Raw genomic sequence first — 16,011 nt, 5'->3', positions numbered from 1 at the left:
CCTCCATACGACTAGCCCTAGGGACTTGTTCTCCTAGTTGTTCTCTAACCATCCCCCAATTTGTAGTTGAAATCCTGGACAAGAAACCAGAGGAGACTCACTAGCCTTGTTTGCGAGCGGGTTGTGTTTGTGTTCAGTTTGTTTGCGAACATTCATTTTTCCGATGAGACATTCCGACTGAATGAATTATCCTCATTTTGATCCAGATAAGTTCATAAGTCTTATTTTTACAAGTGTGCACATATATATATATATATTTATGTGGCTAATTCTGAACATCATATGACGGTGATGCTTTGTTCAAACTTGAATGTCTAAATAAAGTTATACATTAAAAACTAAAATATGAAAATTTTTAGGGGTGTTCATGTCTCTCAAGAAAAATCCGTTGGCATTCCCCTTAATTAACTATTCAGTCCAGATAGGAATAAGGCATTAAAAACGGAAATCTAATGTTAGCATTGAATTCCGACTGAATAAATTATCCTCATCTTCAGTCTGATCAGTTCATTATTCTTGTTTTTAATTGTGCTTATATTTATCAATCCCAAACGAAACAAATATGCAGCTAATTTAGAACATCATGTAAGGGTGATCCATTGATCACACTTTGATGTCTAAAGAAAGTTATCCATTATAAAGTCGAGGGATGTACACCATTCAGTCCAGATAGGAAGAAGGGATTATAAACTGAATATTTTGATCCGACAATTCTGATGTTGCAGGATTGCTTCATGGAAACGTGGACTTATCAATCATCAAAGTCCCTCCATAAACTCGAAATCGTAATCGTTCCTAGCATTTAATTCCGAACTGTTCGCGAACACTGTCCCAATATATTCGCGAAAAAGTTCGATAACGAAGGAGCCATTTTCGGAAGGGGCCATTTTCATCAACCCATGAAGAATAGAGGATAATCCTCCTACGGCTTTTGGTACAACTGGGTGGCAGGAAATGCGGTTTATTAAGACAAACGTGACTTACAATTTTAACAAACAAATAAGTTATGGTACATGGCGACAGCGCGTTCAGATTATGTGTGGGAAGCCGGCCGCGAGCTTGGCCCTGAGATCTTTCCTCAGGATCTTCCCCGAGGGTGCCTTAGGGATGGTGCCCACGAAGAAGACTCTGTGGAGTCGCTTGTAGAAAACCACCTGCTCGGCTATGTACTTCTTTACGTCTGCCTCTTCGACGTTCGCCTCGGTGCACCTCACCACGAACGCCACAGGGACCTCGCCGGCTGCCTCGTCCTTCATCCTGTGAGACATAGAAAGAAGAAAAGAACGAGAGAGAGAGGGGTGTTCAGCTGCTTGTAAGGATAAACGAAGAAGATAACCAAAGGGTAGAGATAACTCACGGGACGACGGCGGCGTCAGTGAGCTGGGGGTGGGCGAGGAGAAGAGCTTCGAGCTCGGCGGGGGCGACCTGGAAGCCCTTGTACTTGATCAGCTCCTTGAGACGGTCCACGATGAAGATCTCGTCGTCGTCGTCGACCAGGCCCACGTCCCCAGTGTGCAGCCACCCTTCCTCGTCTATCGTTCTCGCCGTCGCCGCCGGGTCGTTGAGATAACCTGCAGCAGTGCACAGATTTCATATGTTTAGATATGATACAATATAACCAAGTCTGTTTAGATATAATCGGACAGGTATCATTGGTCGATGCATAGATAAATCAAGATACAGTAGTAGATACGTATAAACGGATATCCGAGTAAGAATATTGATACATCAGACAGACAAGTTGATGGATAAATGCATGATGTATAAATATAAGTAGAAATGAAGATTTTGATGGATAGAAAGACTGAGATAGAAAAGATGATAATGGATGGATGGATAGACAGACATGTGTACGTAAACAGACATACGTAGATGGATAGATATTGATGGAAGAATGAACAGATGTCCGGCGGGATAAGTACCTTTCATGATCTGGTTGCCGCGGATGCAGATTTCCCCTGCGCGGTTTCTGGGGAGGGAGGCGCCGGAGATGGGGTCGACGATCTTGAGCTGCGCGTTGCGGACGATGGTCCCGCAGGCGCCGGACTTGATGGGGCGGGGGTCCTTGGCGAAGGCCAGCGACATGGACAGCACGGGCCCAGCCTCGGTCATCCCGTAGCCCTGGCCCAAGCTCGCCCCGGGCATCTTCCTTCTCAGAGCATCCTCCAGGTCCTTCCCCATGGGCGCGGCCCCGGACATGATGGCTCGCACGGAGGACAGGTCGTAGCACCCTACCGCGGCGCTCTTGACCAGCGCCAGCACGATGGGCGGCACCAGCGGCAGCACTGTGACCTGGTGCCGCTGCACCAGCTCCATCATTGCCACCACGTCGAACTTGGGCATGATCAGGATCGCCGCCCCAGCCCGCAGCCCGCACAACAACACCGAGTTGAGCGAGTAGATGTGGAACATCGGCAGCACGCACAGGATCACGTCCTCCGGCCGGAACCAAAGATTAGGGTTCGCCCCGTCAACCTGCTGAGCCACGCTCGTCACCAAGCCCCGGTGCGTCAGCATCACGCCCTTCGGCAGCCCCGTCGTCCCGGACGAGAACGGCAGCGCGACCACGTCATCGGGCGCCACGTCCACCGCCGGTAACTCCGACTCGTCGGCGGAGGCCAGCTCCGAGAACGGGATCCCGTCCTCCGCCACCGCGTCGGTGAAGACGACCGTCGCCCCCTCCAGGCCTCGGAGCTTGTCCCGGTAGCAGGACTGTGTGACCACGACTCGCGCGCCGGCGGCGGCGGCCTGCTTGTGGATCTCCGCCGCCGTGTAGAACGGGTTCGCGGTGGTGGTGGCGGCGCCGAGGAAGGACGCGGCGAGGAAGGTGAAGACGAACTCGGTGGAGTTGGGGAGGAGGGCCATTACGACGTGGCCTCGCCGGACCCCGAGCCGGTGCAACCCGGCGGCGACGCGGCGGGCCGTCAGCTCCACCTCCGCGTACGTGTAGACGTCGCCGGTCGGGCCGTGGATGAGGCACGGCCGGTCCGCGACGGCGGGCAAGTTCTGGAAACAGTACGCGTGGAGAGGGAGCTTGTCCGGGATGTCGATGTCGGGGAGCGTCGAGCGGAAGATGATCTCCTTCTCCTCTGGCGCCACCCCCAATGAACCCATCTCTTTCTCTCGCCGAACTGGGCTAAAGTAGATCTTTTTTAGGTTGCTTGGTTTTCCCTTGGAAAGACGAAGAAGAACAGGAAGATGTTGGTTACACTTGGGATGAGGTTTCTTCCTGAGAGCCGGTAGAGGGAGGGTTGGGGGGTTAAGTAGTAGCGGCGGGGGCAGGACGAAGATGTCAAGACTGTAGTTTTGGCTTCATGCAGGGGCAAAGATGAGCTTGAAGGAGTTGGTGAAGGGACTTTGAGAGGCGCACTGAGAAATCCCGCCGCCAAATGGAGATGAAGCGGGGCATGCGAGTTGGTGAGCCACCAACCGGGGACGATATCGGATGCATCGTCGTACGTCGGATGCCTGAAATTGGCGGATCCGACGGTGGGGATGGCGCCGCGGCGGTCAGAACGGAAGACTGAGCCGAAGCCGAGTGGGCGAGGTTATTTCTCACCAACTCCAGGGTTCGTCAAAAATCGGCGAGAAGATCTTGACCCATCCGATCTGACTGCCTGTCCGAGATGTTAAGGTCAAAATGAGCTGGGTTTGACCGTTGATGAAGTATTAATGAGGTCACTGATTCTCTGGGACATCCCGAGCGTGATTATTGTAAGTTTCTAGCTTTCTCGTTCGATGCTTATCATATATTTGACTGGCATTTGTAATGTTGCATGATGGATGATTGGTTTACCAGGATGCCCTCATCTCTCTCTCTAAACGCAGTCTACAAGGGCACGCTTTAGGACACCTACCACTCACAGTTGTCGTCACGAAATACAACGCCTATTTGGTGGTCGACGGGTCTCCTTCATAATATTTGACTGTGACCCATTTCAATAATTCTAGTTTTAATCAGAGATAATACTTGAGGTGTGAGAGGAGCCTCAATGTCCTTGAGGGCAAAGATAACCAAGCAACCTAACCAAGATAACAGATGGCTGCCTGAAAGAGTTAGGCCATTGATAAGATATATAAAAAAAAGACGTTTGTTCCATTGGCTAATTATATTGAAATTGAGAGATATTATCATCATAACATTGTCCTATGGTACCAGTTTTTTCGTATTTTATCTCTTAGAGCTCATAACATGATCTCGCTTGGCCTACATTGGTGCTTGAAATCGGGTCACTGATGAATCTCCATCTTCAATAAAATTTTGGTAGTTTTTTTGATTTGGATATAATGCACGATTTATATGGTATTGAACTTTACTTTGAGTCGAGAAATCTGAAATTCACTTGAAATGCTTCACTTTTCTGTTAATCATAGACTTGTTTTTTTCGTATTCATCTTTTTAATTTGAACATGAATACAATAAGAATACTTGGGCAGAAATGAACTTGATACTTCCGAATGGGACGCAAGACGAGCCAAAGTCATGAGCTTCTTCCTGGAAACCTGGACTAGATACTCAAACATGGCGGCTATCTTTTCTCTCCGAATCAATTATATTGTTCTGTAGGAGAAAACTATCGTTTATGTATTCGAATTACACGCGCCGGCAGCGTATTAGCTGTCGCATTTACTCGTTTGTTGTCATGTTAAAAATTCTTTAGAAATCAAGTTTTGCATTTTGATTATTTACCACAGGTTGCCGATCTATGCTCTAAAAATTACGTTAAATTTGCTTAGCCCCACATAGTTAAAGAGCCCTGTGGGCCTCCAAGAACGTACCGTCATCAGCCAAAAACTGAGACGCCATGAGTGTTACACATGTCTAAATTTTAATGCTAATATTAAAGAAACTAAAGTTCGCGCAATTATTTTGGCTTCTCGACTGGAAAGGGATTCTGAACCACCTAATGACGATTTTCAAACAAAAAACATGAAGATAGGTACTGGAAATACCAGAAAAGCCTATTTTCTATAATATTGCGTCAAATAATATCAAGCGTTCTGCCATTTAAGGTTAAAATTAAAATTTCGCTTGCAGTACTCTTCGATCATTTCGCACCATTTTGATTCGAGATCCTGATGGAAGACCATCGAAAAACTATCTTGTAATCAGAAAGAGAACCAAAAAGATTCAAAGATGTATAGACCGAAGGATTTGAGCTCCCATGGAACCGAATTACGCAACTGCAAAGGTTCATGAAACTTCCTCGGTCAGCATCATCATGTCAAGGTATTGTCAAAAGAAGTATCTGCAAGGACAATCCAAGGCAACTGAATGATGATGAGAACATGCGGGCCATATGAAAGTGGGGTGATGGTGACACTTTCAGTTGTTGAAGAAAGTAGGAAACAAACGAACGTGGAACGTCCATGATGGCTGCGGTTATTTGGGGGAACCCTGAAACGTGGAACCAGATTACAAGGATCATTAGCGACTTGAAGGAGAGCTGGAACTCCACAAAGTTTGTAGAGTGCTCTACGAGAAGACCTCCTGGTTCTACGGCGGAGATTGACGTGATCTCGAGATCCTCGAGAATCCTACACGATCTGAAAGGATCAGTGAACCTGCATGCTTTCCCACCGTTTATGGATGTCCGCTTTTTACTGCCAAAACTCCTCTTTACTCATTCGGATCGATTTTTCATGATCCTTAAGTTACAAATCAGCATTTTTTGTCTGTGAAACATGGTTAGATCTATTGCTTCCGGCCGTAATCATTTGCTTGGAACCTTTCCAATACTATCTTCTTAATGAAACTATATTATCCAGAATTGTTATCCGATGATTTCTGAGAAGTCCAAATAACATGAATTAATTTGTCATCCTAGTGATTTTATTCAGTAGCATCTATGAAATTCACATTAAACACTTGAAACTAAAAATGAGTTAGAGGCGGATCCTCGGGGAGATAGGGCTTTGAATCTCCAATTTCAGTTTCTAGTAAAAAGAGGGAAGACCTTGTTTTAGAGAATGCGTGATAATGTGAAGAAAGGTAAAAAAGGAAATGAGTTGTGCGCATGTGTGAACACAAAGGCGCATGTACAGAATTCTTGAAGAGAAAGTGCGAGAGACACATGAAGATGATCATTATTCTGATCGTATTCCACAAATCATATGTTTGCACGTTAGTATCTATTGATCATAAAATAACATAGATCATCAAAAAGGATTTCTTTGTTTGATCTTGGCCGTCTATCTTTAAGCTTATATATTTATTCCTGGCTGTCTGATAGAGCAAAACTAGGTGTGTTAATCTGTCCTTGTTACTAATTTTGCTTCAGTCAAATAATATTTAAGCACTTTCAATCTTACTCAAAGACATGTGGTAGAGAGTAAGGTTGTCTCCACAAGGATTGGCTCTTAGAGGTAGAATCAGTTGAGTTGGAAGAGAGGGATCAGAGATACTAGGATAATAATGCTAATAGGAAATTGTATTGTTATTATTATTTAAATTCTGGATAATGAAGATTTAGGAAGTTATCTCTGAAGAGGGATGAGTGGAATATAATGATGTATTTAGAGAGGTGAAGGATTATCTAGAAGGAGAGAAAATTAAGAGAAAGTACTTAGTAAATGATATGGAATTAAACGTGTTCGCTAAAATGCCTAGAAGAGATGAGAGGTTAACTAGTATTAATTTCTATGAAGAACTTGCATTATCTTTGTATCGTCCTACGTCCATTGTTAGCGTAGGGATGAAGGACGGGACGGTTTTTCGTCCACCGATAAAAAACCGTCCCGTCCAATAATTTCGGGACGTTTTTTTGTCCCGTCCAGGCTAAAAATTGTCTCGTCCTTCGTCCCGGACGAAAAAATATAATATATTAATATCTAAAGCTTCAATATTTCATAAGGGCTCCCGTGCTTGAAAGATTTAGGGCGATTTCTGATTCTCTGAAGGAAAAGGAAGACCACCCCATCCGGCGCTGGGCGATCCTCCACCACTTCTGCAACATCCAGGTATGTTGTGAAAGAAATATTTTCACCCGTCCTACACCCTCTTTATTCATTTTTTTAAGATTGGTATTCTATGGAGCGGTGTAATCAAATGTATTCTACACCTTGCTTTTGTAATCGTTTGTTGAATAATTTGCTAATAATCTTCAGTGTATTCAATCCTAACTTCTAAAAAGAGGTAGGGTAGATCCGATGGACATATAAGTGAACTCTATTTATTTACTGTCGTTGGAGCATTTTAAATATAATTTAACACATTATCTTCTCAAATCCGCAACTCATCTCCTAATCTCCTAATCTCGCCTTTTCAATTAATGAAACTTGACATGCAGGTTAAATGGCTCTGGTTGACTTTAGTCATGTACTCTTTTTCCTATTTCCTATTTTATTTCTTATTTTTTCTGTGGTTCATAGATCTTGGATAATAATACCTTTCATATCTCAATGGATAAACGGTCAGCCTTAGGTATGGTTCCCTAAGGAGGCATACCTTCTCAAATCATTTAACGCATTATCTTCTCAAATCATAAACGAGAGGTAGAGATGGCCCACTTATCTTCTCTTTGCGTTGTACTTTTCACTAAAAAACTAAACGTATTAATTCATTCTATCTAAGTTTAGTGTTTGTTGTGGATGAACTGACGTGTAGGACTTTAACCATTCATTATTAAAATTGACGATTTAAGAATGAACTACTTCCATGTATATTAATGTAATGATGTTGTGGTAATTCAATTTATTATTTTATTCTGACTTATGCAGTCTTCGCCTTCCAGGGGTACTGCCGGGTCTTGGTCGCGCTCTTCAGCAAGCTGAGTGGCCTTGGCTCCCAATTCTTGTGGCCTATTTAGGGATTGTAATTGTTTTGCAATCAGGTATGCATATTCTTCTTCACGTTCTTTGATGGTTTGTATGTTCATTGGTGGTTTCTATATTGATCGATTTTTTTTTAAATGAGTTATTTGTTGAGAGCCGGTTCTTACGACATAACAATAAAATTGTTCAAATAATGATTATCTACTTTTGGTGGATTTATTTTCTTTGGAGAATTGTATTGTTTAATTTTGATACTATTACTTTTGATATTGATTGTGGTGTTTTGAAATTTTGAGTTGCATGTATTATCATACTATAGGAATAGTACTGGTTATGACTTTATTTATCATAAAAAGGACTCTACAAGTCTGTATGAAGGCATGTGCTTAAGTAAACTAAAATTTGTACTAGGATTATTAAAAATTTAAACTATTAAAAAGTCAGAAATGTTTTTTAAGTACATGTTAAGTGTTTTGTCTTTTTGAAAGATTTATGATTTTATAGGATTGATGTAAATGTTAGTGAACCAACCATGGTAATGGTAAATGTTAGTTGCTAATAGTAATACATCAGCATTATTTCCTGTGATTCTTATTTGTTTCTTAAATTCCAGTTCGATGCATTTTAATTGTAAATGTAGGTGACATGTATTTTACAAATGATTGCATCTTGTGAATTAACTTGGTAGAGTAATGGAGTCTACATCTACTACTACCCCAAAAACGACGGCTTGGGCTACACCGTCGATGTCCGCGGAGTGCGTCCCAATAGAGGTTGATGACAACATCTCAACTCGTAGAAGAAGACACAATCGATTTAAAGTTTTAGATCAATTTGTTGAAGTTGTGCCGGGCGAGTACGAGTGCACGCTATGTCAAGCAGAGAGCCCTACCCGTAAGGTCATCATCAAGAGGAATAAGTTGTTCGGTAGAGTAAGTTGTTGTAATTCAATAGGGTAAGTTGTTCGGTAAGGGGGTTCCTCCCTTATGTAGAGGAGAGAAAATCCCTAGAGAAGGAGAGAGAGAATTACAAGAATACCCCAAGGGGGGGGGATATTCACTCACACTCCCCCTCAAGCTAGAGCGTAGATATCAAACATGCCCAGCTTGCAGGAGATGACGTCATATGCAGTGGTGCTCAGTCCTTTGGTGAAGATATCTGCCAACTGCTCTGAAGATCCCACGTGTGGAGTAGTGATGAGGCCAGCGAGCACGCGATCACGAATTGCATGATAGTTGATCTCGATGTGCTTCGTCCGCTCATGAAAGGTGGGGTTGTTGGCGATGAAGATATCGGCTTGATTGTCACAGTACATTGGCATAGCCTTCTGCACAGGAAAATCAAGCTCGCGAAGGAGAGAGCGTATCCACAGTAGCTCCAAAGAGGCGTGCATCATGGCGCGGTACCCGGCTTCCGCACTTGAGAGGGAGACAACCCGCTGCTTCTGACTCCGCCATGTAACCAGGTTCCCACCAACAAAGGTGCAGAAACCGGAAGTGGACTTCCGATCACCGCGATCCCCGACGTAACCGGCGTCCGAGTACGCCTCCACTCGGAGATGTCCATGGCACTGGTAGAGGAGCCCCCGGCCCGGGGCATGCTTCAAGTAGGCAAGCACGCGTAGGGCAGCGTGCCAATGTATGTCCTGAGGAGCATGCATGAACTGACTGAGGAGTGCCACCGGATAAGCAATGTCAGGACGTGGGACCGTCAGGTAGATGAGCTTCCCCATCAATCGTCAGTAAGGCTCGACGTCATTAAGGAGCAGAGAAGTAGAGTCCCAGAAGCAAGGTTTACTGTCAATAGGAGAGCTGCGAGGTTTGCACCCCAGTAACCCGGCTTCCTCTAGCATATCCAGGACGTACTTTCCTTGATTCAAGATCAACTTACCCGACTGATGAGCAAACTCAATGCCGAGAAAGTACTTGGGCGTACCCAAGTCCCGAATGGTCAGATGCTGGTGGAGGTAAGCTTTTACCTGAGCAATGCCTGCATGATCACTGCCCGTAAGTAAAATATCATCCACGTACACCGCAAGTATGACCGTGCCAGTGGGGCCGTGTCTGCGAAACACCTTAGGGTCCACCGTGCATGGGGTGAGTCCCAGAGCAAGCACAAGTTTGCTGAACTTGGCGAACCATGCACGTGGACTTTGCTTGAGGCCGTAGAGGGCACACTGAAGATGACATACCCTGCCAGTCGAGCTTGGAGTGGAATATCCGGGCGGTTGCTCCATTAAAACCTGCTCGGTGAGCTCCCCATAGAGAAAGGCGTTGGAAACATCCAACTGATGTAGTGGCCAACCCTAATTTACCGCAATGGATAGAAGGACTCGAATAGAGTTCAAACGTACCACGGGAGAGAATGTCTCCTTGTAGTCGATGCCGTATGTCTGGGTGAAGCCGCGTGCTACTAGCCGAGCCTTGTATCGATCGCCGGTGCCATCTGGTTTATACTTCACCGTGAATATCCATCTGCAGGTGACGATATTCGTATTGCGCGGACGAGGAACAAGGATCCAAGTCCGACGCTCGGTGAGGGCCGCATACTCCTGATCCATAGCCTCCTTCCAGTGGGGAATGCTCAGGGCCTCCAAATGGGACCGTGGTATCAACTCGGAGGTGAGGGATAGGGAGAAGGCACGATAGGTGGGGTGAAGGCGGCCATAATTTACATAGTGGGAAATAGGGTGAAGGGTACAAGAGCGAGTACCTTTCCGAGGAGGCAGGACAAATAGCTCGCGATCAGGGTGAAGGCGAGGGAGGGGAACTTCACCACCCAGAGGAGAGGAGGGTAAGCGGTTAAAAAGATAAGCGGAAGTGAGTAGGGCGTCCGACCAAAGGTAGTGTGGGACGCCCATCTCGATGAGGAGAGTGCGGGTCATGTCCAGAAGATGACGGTGTTTCCGCTCGGCGACACCGTTCTGCTGGGAGGTGTAAGGGCACGTGGTCTGATGGATAATGCCAAGTGAGGAGCAAAGATCCGGGAGGGCTGACTGAACAAACTCCAAGGCATTGTCCGTGCGAAGAATTTTAGGGGTGGAGGAGTATTGGGTGGATATCTCTTGGAGGAACTGACGAACCGAGGAGAGAACGTCAGTGCGGTCATGGAGGAGGTAAACCCACGAGAGACGAGAGAAGTCATCGACAAAGACGATGTAATAGCGAAAGTTAGAAATGGATGAGACACGAGACGGTCCCCACACATCACAGTGTACAAGATCAAAAGGTTTCGTGCTCGAAATAGAGTCAAGGCGAGAGTCAGTAGAACGAAAATGCTTGCCCAACTGGCAAGACTCACAATCAAAAGGAGATAAGTTTAGCTAGGGAAGGGCCTGTCAAAGTTTGGTAATGCCAGGATGACCCAAACGACAATGCCATTGGAGGGAAGTCTCCAACTGGGAGAGAAGACAACGAAACCCAGTGGGAGGAAGATCGGGAACGAGCTCGTAGATACCCCGGCCGGTCTCACGTCCCAAACCAATCCTCTTTCCCGTCCGCAAGTCCTGAAAAATACAATGATAAGGAAAGAAAGACACCGAGCAGAAGAGGGATTTGGTGATAGCGCTGATGGAGAGGAGGTTAACGGGAAAATGGGGTATGTAGAGAACGTCAGATAAGGGAAGTGAGGGGGTCGGTAGGGAATGTCCTTTGCCCCGAACGGGGCAAACACGGCCGTCCGCAATGGTGACAGTCTCAGGATGAGGGAGGCTAGAAATGCGGGAGAGGAGAGAGGGGGTACTTGACATGTGTGCAGAGGCTCCCGAGTCGATGATCCAGGAACCCGAAGGAGAGGCAAGAAGAGCAGTACCTGAGGTCGAGGCCGACGCAATATGAGAGGTATGAGAGCCCGTGGTACTCGAGGTATCCGTCGGAGCCCGAATAGCGAGTAGGCGATCATATTCCTCCCTGGAGATAGTGAGGACGTCCGAGGCCGAGGAGCAGTCCGTCGTGCTGGAGTTGGCAACCTGGCCGGGCTTACCAAATTTCTGCCAGCATTTGTCGGAGCGATGGCTAAACTTCTGGCAGTGAATGCAGGGGGGGGTAGAGTTTGCCATCGCGACCTCGTCCCTTGTCCCGACCATGACCACCGCCATCCGATCCGCGACCGCGAGGTCGGGTCTCCGAGGAGAGGGCGGTTGAGTCAGTCGACAAGGGAGTGGTAACGGGGATAGCCGACCCTGGGGAGCTAACCCGTAAAGCAGTGGAGAAGGCCTTACCCAAGGTCGGCAGAGTGGCGGAACTCAGAATGTGGCCGCAAATCTGAGAGCCAAGGGTGGGGTTGATGCCCGCCAGAAAGAGGCCAACTACTATCTCCTCACGGTAGCGACGCTGCACGGTGAGATCGGCCGTGTATGGCTGATAGATCTTGTGCTGGTTGAGGAGGGAGCGCAGTGTGGCATAGAAATCCTGAAGAGTACGAGTACCCTGGAGAGCTCGAAACATCCCTTCCACAATCTCCACCGTCCGACCAATGTTGGACCGATACCCGTACATGCGGGCCCATTCATCCCAAATGGCCTTCGACGGAGAGATGAGCTGCATTGGCTCGGCGATGACTGGAATAGCCATCTTCAGGAGCCAGGCGGTGACCGCCTGATCTTGAGTGACCCAGGTGGCAAATCTGGGATCTTCAAGAGAGGCCGAGTTTTCGGTGAGGAACGAGAGCCGGCCATGAATCTCAAGAAACCGACAGAACCCCGCAGACCACGTAACATAGTTAGTGCCGTCAAGGAGGATCGTCGGGCCTTGAAGGCCGGTGATGAAGCTGTGGGAAGAGATGTAGGTTTCCGGATGTGTACCCGGATACAGAGTCATCGGCGGAAGCGACGAGGACTCTAACGAACCATCCCGACGCTCCATGAGAACCCGGAGTGGAGAGAAAGCCAAATGGGGGTGGCGCGAGCAGGGGGCGGCACCGATCGCAGCAGGCGGCGGCGGGGTCGATGCCGATCAGAACAGTCGGTGATCGGAGCAGGCGGCGACGGCGCCGATCAGACCAGGCAGCGCCAGCGGGGTCGACGCCGATCGGAGCAGCAGCGAGAGGCGGGCACCGATCGGAATCGGCGGCAGCGTTGGTCGGCAGGCGGCACCGGAGCGACAGCGCCGCTCTGGAGCAGGGGGGGCAGCGCCGGCGGCGAGGCGGCACCGTCTGGAGCAGGAGGCGGCGGCGGCGAGGCCGTGGGCAGGCGGTGCGGTGAGCAGGCGGCGCCGGCGAGCAGGGGCGGCGCTGCTGGGAGCGGGGACCGATTTGGAGCGGGAGCGCGGCGAGCAGGCGGCTGAGCAGCAGCGGCACCTGCGAGCAGGGGGGGCGGCGCCGATCTCGAGCAGGAGGGGGCGGCGTCGCTTGGAGCAGGGGACGGGCGCCGATCTGGAGCAGGAGTAGGGTGGCGCCGGTGAGCTGGGGGGCCGGCGGAGCAGGAGGCGGCGCCGATCGCGAGCAGGGGGCGGCAGCGGCCGGAGAAGAGGGAGGTGGTGGTGGAGCAAGGTTTACTGTCAACCTGGCTCTGATACCATGTGGAATGTTGTAATTCAATAGAGTAAGTTGTTCGGTAAGGGGGTTCCTCCCTTATGTAGAGGAGAGAAAAACCCTAGAGAAGGAGAGAGAGAAGGAGAGAGAGAATTACAAGAATACCCCAAGGGGGGGGATATTCACTCACAAACATAAGAGCACAAATGTATTTTGGAGACATGTGGAGAAGGCACAACGTAAATTTCACGATAAAATTAAGGGACTCAAGATGAAGTCGAGAACCATTCTCCAGGGCAAAATTCTCTCCCACAAGTTGTACTTATGCAGCATCACCAAGGCGCAGACGAAGGAAGAGTTCGTTAGGTTCATCTGTGACAACGATCTTCCTTGGCGTGTTGTGAAGAAGAAATCATTTTGACGACTGTGGTTCTACGGGACACAGGTGGTCAGGGACATCTCTGGTCCAGATGCGGTCAAGGCGACGGCTGAAATGATGTACATAGAAGTCCAAGGGAAGCTGGTGGAGATGTATGCCGACGTCTCTAGCATCTCACTTACCGTGGATGCTTGGACATCCCAAAATAACCTCGCCCTTCTACGAGTCACTGCCCACTGGATTGACACCGACTCAAAGCTCTATGAGCTTCTTCTTGGTCTGCGATAGATCAAGGAACCCATTGTGGCACGAACTAAACGAGGATTATCGTGGAAATTACAGATGAATACTGCATCAAGTCGAAGCTATGTGCCATCACCACGGACAATGCATCTAACAACAGAAAAATAATGGCCTCCATTGTAGATCAACTAAAGACTGTAAACTTCCAAATTCACTATGGACTGACAAGTACCATGCGTTGCCCATATGCTGAACCTCATAGTCCAGGCCGGACTCAAGGTCATTCGCAATCAAAAAGCTCCTGGAAGTAATACGCTACGTGTCCGAGATCTTTGCCCAGGTACACCGTTGGACACAGATGACCCAACCGATTCACAGGTCGACGAAGATACTGCGGCAATAGTTGCACCTTTGGGACAAGCAGTTTCACGCGTGAGAGACATTGTCAATGCCATTCTGGGATCCACGCAGCGTATGGAGAAATATGTTGATTGTGCAAAATGTTTGAGCTCTCAGATTCGAACAAGATAAAGGTTGACTGCCCAACGCGCTAAACTCCACTTTCACTATGTTAGAGCGTGCCCTTGCAAAGAGAGAGGTTCTGGACCAAATGGCTGTGTGGTTCCTTTCGACGTCGACTAAAGATTATGCCCTATATCAGGAGGACTGGATGTTGATTGAAAAATACCTGGGCATCCTCAGCCCACTATGCCAGGGAACTGACTTTGTATGTTTGGCGAAGAAATTGCCAATTACTGAAGTAACGTCACTGGTCGTAGAGCTGAAGAATCACCTTGAGCAGGCTACGAACAATGCAGGGGCATCATTGGATGCTGAGCGATGGGATGCCCTACTGTTTGCGTGTGCTATGCATAACAAGTTAATGCAGTACACATTGGTACCTTGGGGCAATAATAGCGTCGCTACAGCGGCGACGTTGGACCCATTCTCTAAATTAGAGGTTGTGCATCCGTCATGTCGTCAAAGTGTGCTTTCCTATCTTGGTGATCTCTTGGATTATGCATCTACTACAAAAGCAGTTGAATGTGACTCAGAGTAGGGAGACTTCTTGGAAAGTAACCATTCGACACAATATGTTTCGTCCAAGTGACAATATACGCGTCCGTGCAGTCGTCATCGACCATGCATCAACGTTGAGGTAAGAGCTGGATAAGTATCTAAACATCCCATGCATCAAGGAGGAGGATAATCCTCTAAGTTGGTAGAAGGATGTCAAGTTGCAGTACTTTCCGAATTTGACAAAAATTGCTTCCCAATTTCTGGCTGTGAGTTCGACTAGCGTAGTGGTGGAGCGGCTTTTTTAGTCGGCCGAGGCATCACAACATATCGACAATTATGCCTGGATGCAGAGAGCATTGAGATGCTCATGATGCTTCACTCATGGTTCCGTCATTAAGAGCGGGCCTCCTCCGATTCTGATGATGACTCTGATGACGATGACAGCTCGGGTGCTGGTGTGTTATGCCCTATCGCTTTCCAAATTTTTGTAGGCATGTTTCTTTTTACTGACTCTCTCTATTCCATGTAATAGAGTAAGGGAGAACAACATGATCGTAGTGGACGTTATCTTTTGCATTTTAGATGGCTGCATATGGACATGCACTTATTTACCATAAATTTATCGGTTTAAAATCCTACACATGAAACTGACCTGTTAGCACTCCATATTCATTTAGCACATAAATGGTATCTTTATTTCATATCTTCCATGCTTGAAACATCTCCATATTCATGTAACGCATAAATGATATCTTGATTTCATACCATGAGATATTATTTTTATTTCATATCTTCCATGCTTGACACATCTCGATCAAAGAGCCTGATGAAAACAGACTTGATTCCATGTGAGAAGCTCTCGTGATATAATTTTGTTCCACTTTAAGCTGTCTATTTTGATTCTTTTTTTTGTTGTGTGAATCATGAATAATTTTGGGCTATTATTAATTGCAGGTTTTGAAGAGTCCTCTCGCTACACGTCATGGCCTCTCCCAAGATCCAACCTCACCTCGCCTTTTCACTAGCCGTTGTTTAAACATCTTCCCATATGGTGAATTGGTGATGCTCTTTTGCTGTTACTTTTACTCAAGCCAACAGAACTATTATTTCCTACTCGATTTTCACCC

General features: G+C 47.3%; 2 protein-coding genes and 1 pseudogene across 2 annotated transcripts; all 3 read right to left on the bottom strand.

Moving 5' to 3' along the window:
* Positions 1 to 945: 945 nt before the first annotated feature.
* LOC144705245 (4-coumarate-CoA ligase 1-like) lies at positions 946 to 3,240 on the bottom strand. Its single transcript, XM_078577833.1, has 3 exons — positions 1,923 to 3,240; positions 1,358 to 1,571; positions 946 to 1,257 (listed from the first exon to the last, which is right to left on the bottom strand). The coding sequence occupies exons 1-3, from the start codon at positions 3,112 to 3,114 to the stop codon at positions 1,029 to 1,031; spliced, it is 1,635 nt and encodes a 544-aa protein (XP_078433959.1). The 5' UTR covers positions 3,115 to 3,240; the 3' UTR covers positions 946 to 1,028.
* A 4,471-nt stretch (positions 3,241 to 7,711) lies between these two features.
* LOC144716474 (secreted RxLR effector protein 161 pseudogene) lies at positions 7,712 to 9,505 on the bottom strand (annotated as a pseudogene).
* Positions 9,506 to 9,511: 6 nt separating this feature from the next.
* Positions 9,512 to 13,614, bottom strand: LOC144716399 (uncharacterized). The gene is made up of 6 exons (XM_078591530.1): positions 13,556 to 13,614; positions 12,620 to 13,279; positions 11,967 to 12,540; positions 11,444 to 11,761; positions 10,127 to 11,059; positions 9,512 to 10,060 (listed from the first exon to the last, which is right to left on the bottom strand). The coding sequence occupies exons 1-6, from the start codon at positions 13,612 to 13,614 to the stop codon at positions 9,512 to 9,514; spliced, it is 3,093 nt and encodes a 1,030-aa protein (XP_078447656.1).
* Between the last annotated feature and the right edge of the window lie 2,397 nt (positions 13,615 to 16,011).

The sequence above is a fragment of the Wolffia australiana genome, chromosome 1 (genome assembly GCF_029677425.1).
Source record: "Wolffia australiana isolate 7733 chromosome 1, ASM2967742v1".
Lineage (NCBI taxonomy): Eukaryota > Viridiplantae > Streptophyta > Magnoliopsida > Alismatales > Araceae > Wolffia > Wolffia australiana.
Note: the sequence above shows the minus strand (reverse complement) of the source record. Positions and strands in the feature narration are given on the sequence as shown.

Excerpts from the sequence above, each read along its gene's own strand:
- LOC144705245 (XM_078577833.1), bottom strand. The coding sequence starts at position 3,114 with ATGGGTTCATTGGGGGTGGCGCCAGAGGAGAAGGAGATCATCTTCCGC. Across the intron at positions 1,572-1,922 it reads CGGCAACCAGATCATGAAAG|GTTATCTCAACGACCCGGCG; the intron begins GTACTTATCCCG and ends GCACTGCTGCAG. Across the intron at positions 1,258-1,357 it reads ACTGACGCCGCCGTCGTCCC|GATGAAGGACGAGGCAGCCG; the intron begins GTGAGTTATCTC and ends TATGTCTCACAG.
- LOC144716399 (XM_078591530.1), bottom strand. The coding sequence starts at position 13,614 with ATGAACCTAACGAACTCTTCCTTCGTCTGCGCCTTGGTGATGCTGCAT. Across the intron at positions 13,280-13,555 it reads ATGCTGCATAAGTACAACTT|AGCCAGGTTGACAGTAAACC; the intron begins GTGGGAGAGAAT and ends ACATGGTATCAG. Across the intron at positions 10,061-10,126 it reads AGGAGACATTCTCTCCCGTG|TTGGATGTTTCCAACGCCTT; the intron begins GTACGTTTGAAC and ends CCACTACATCAG.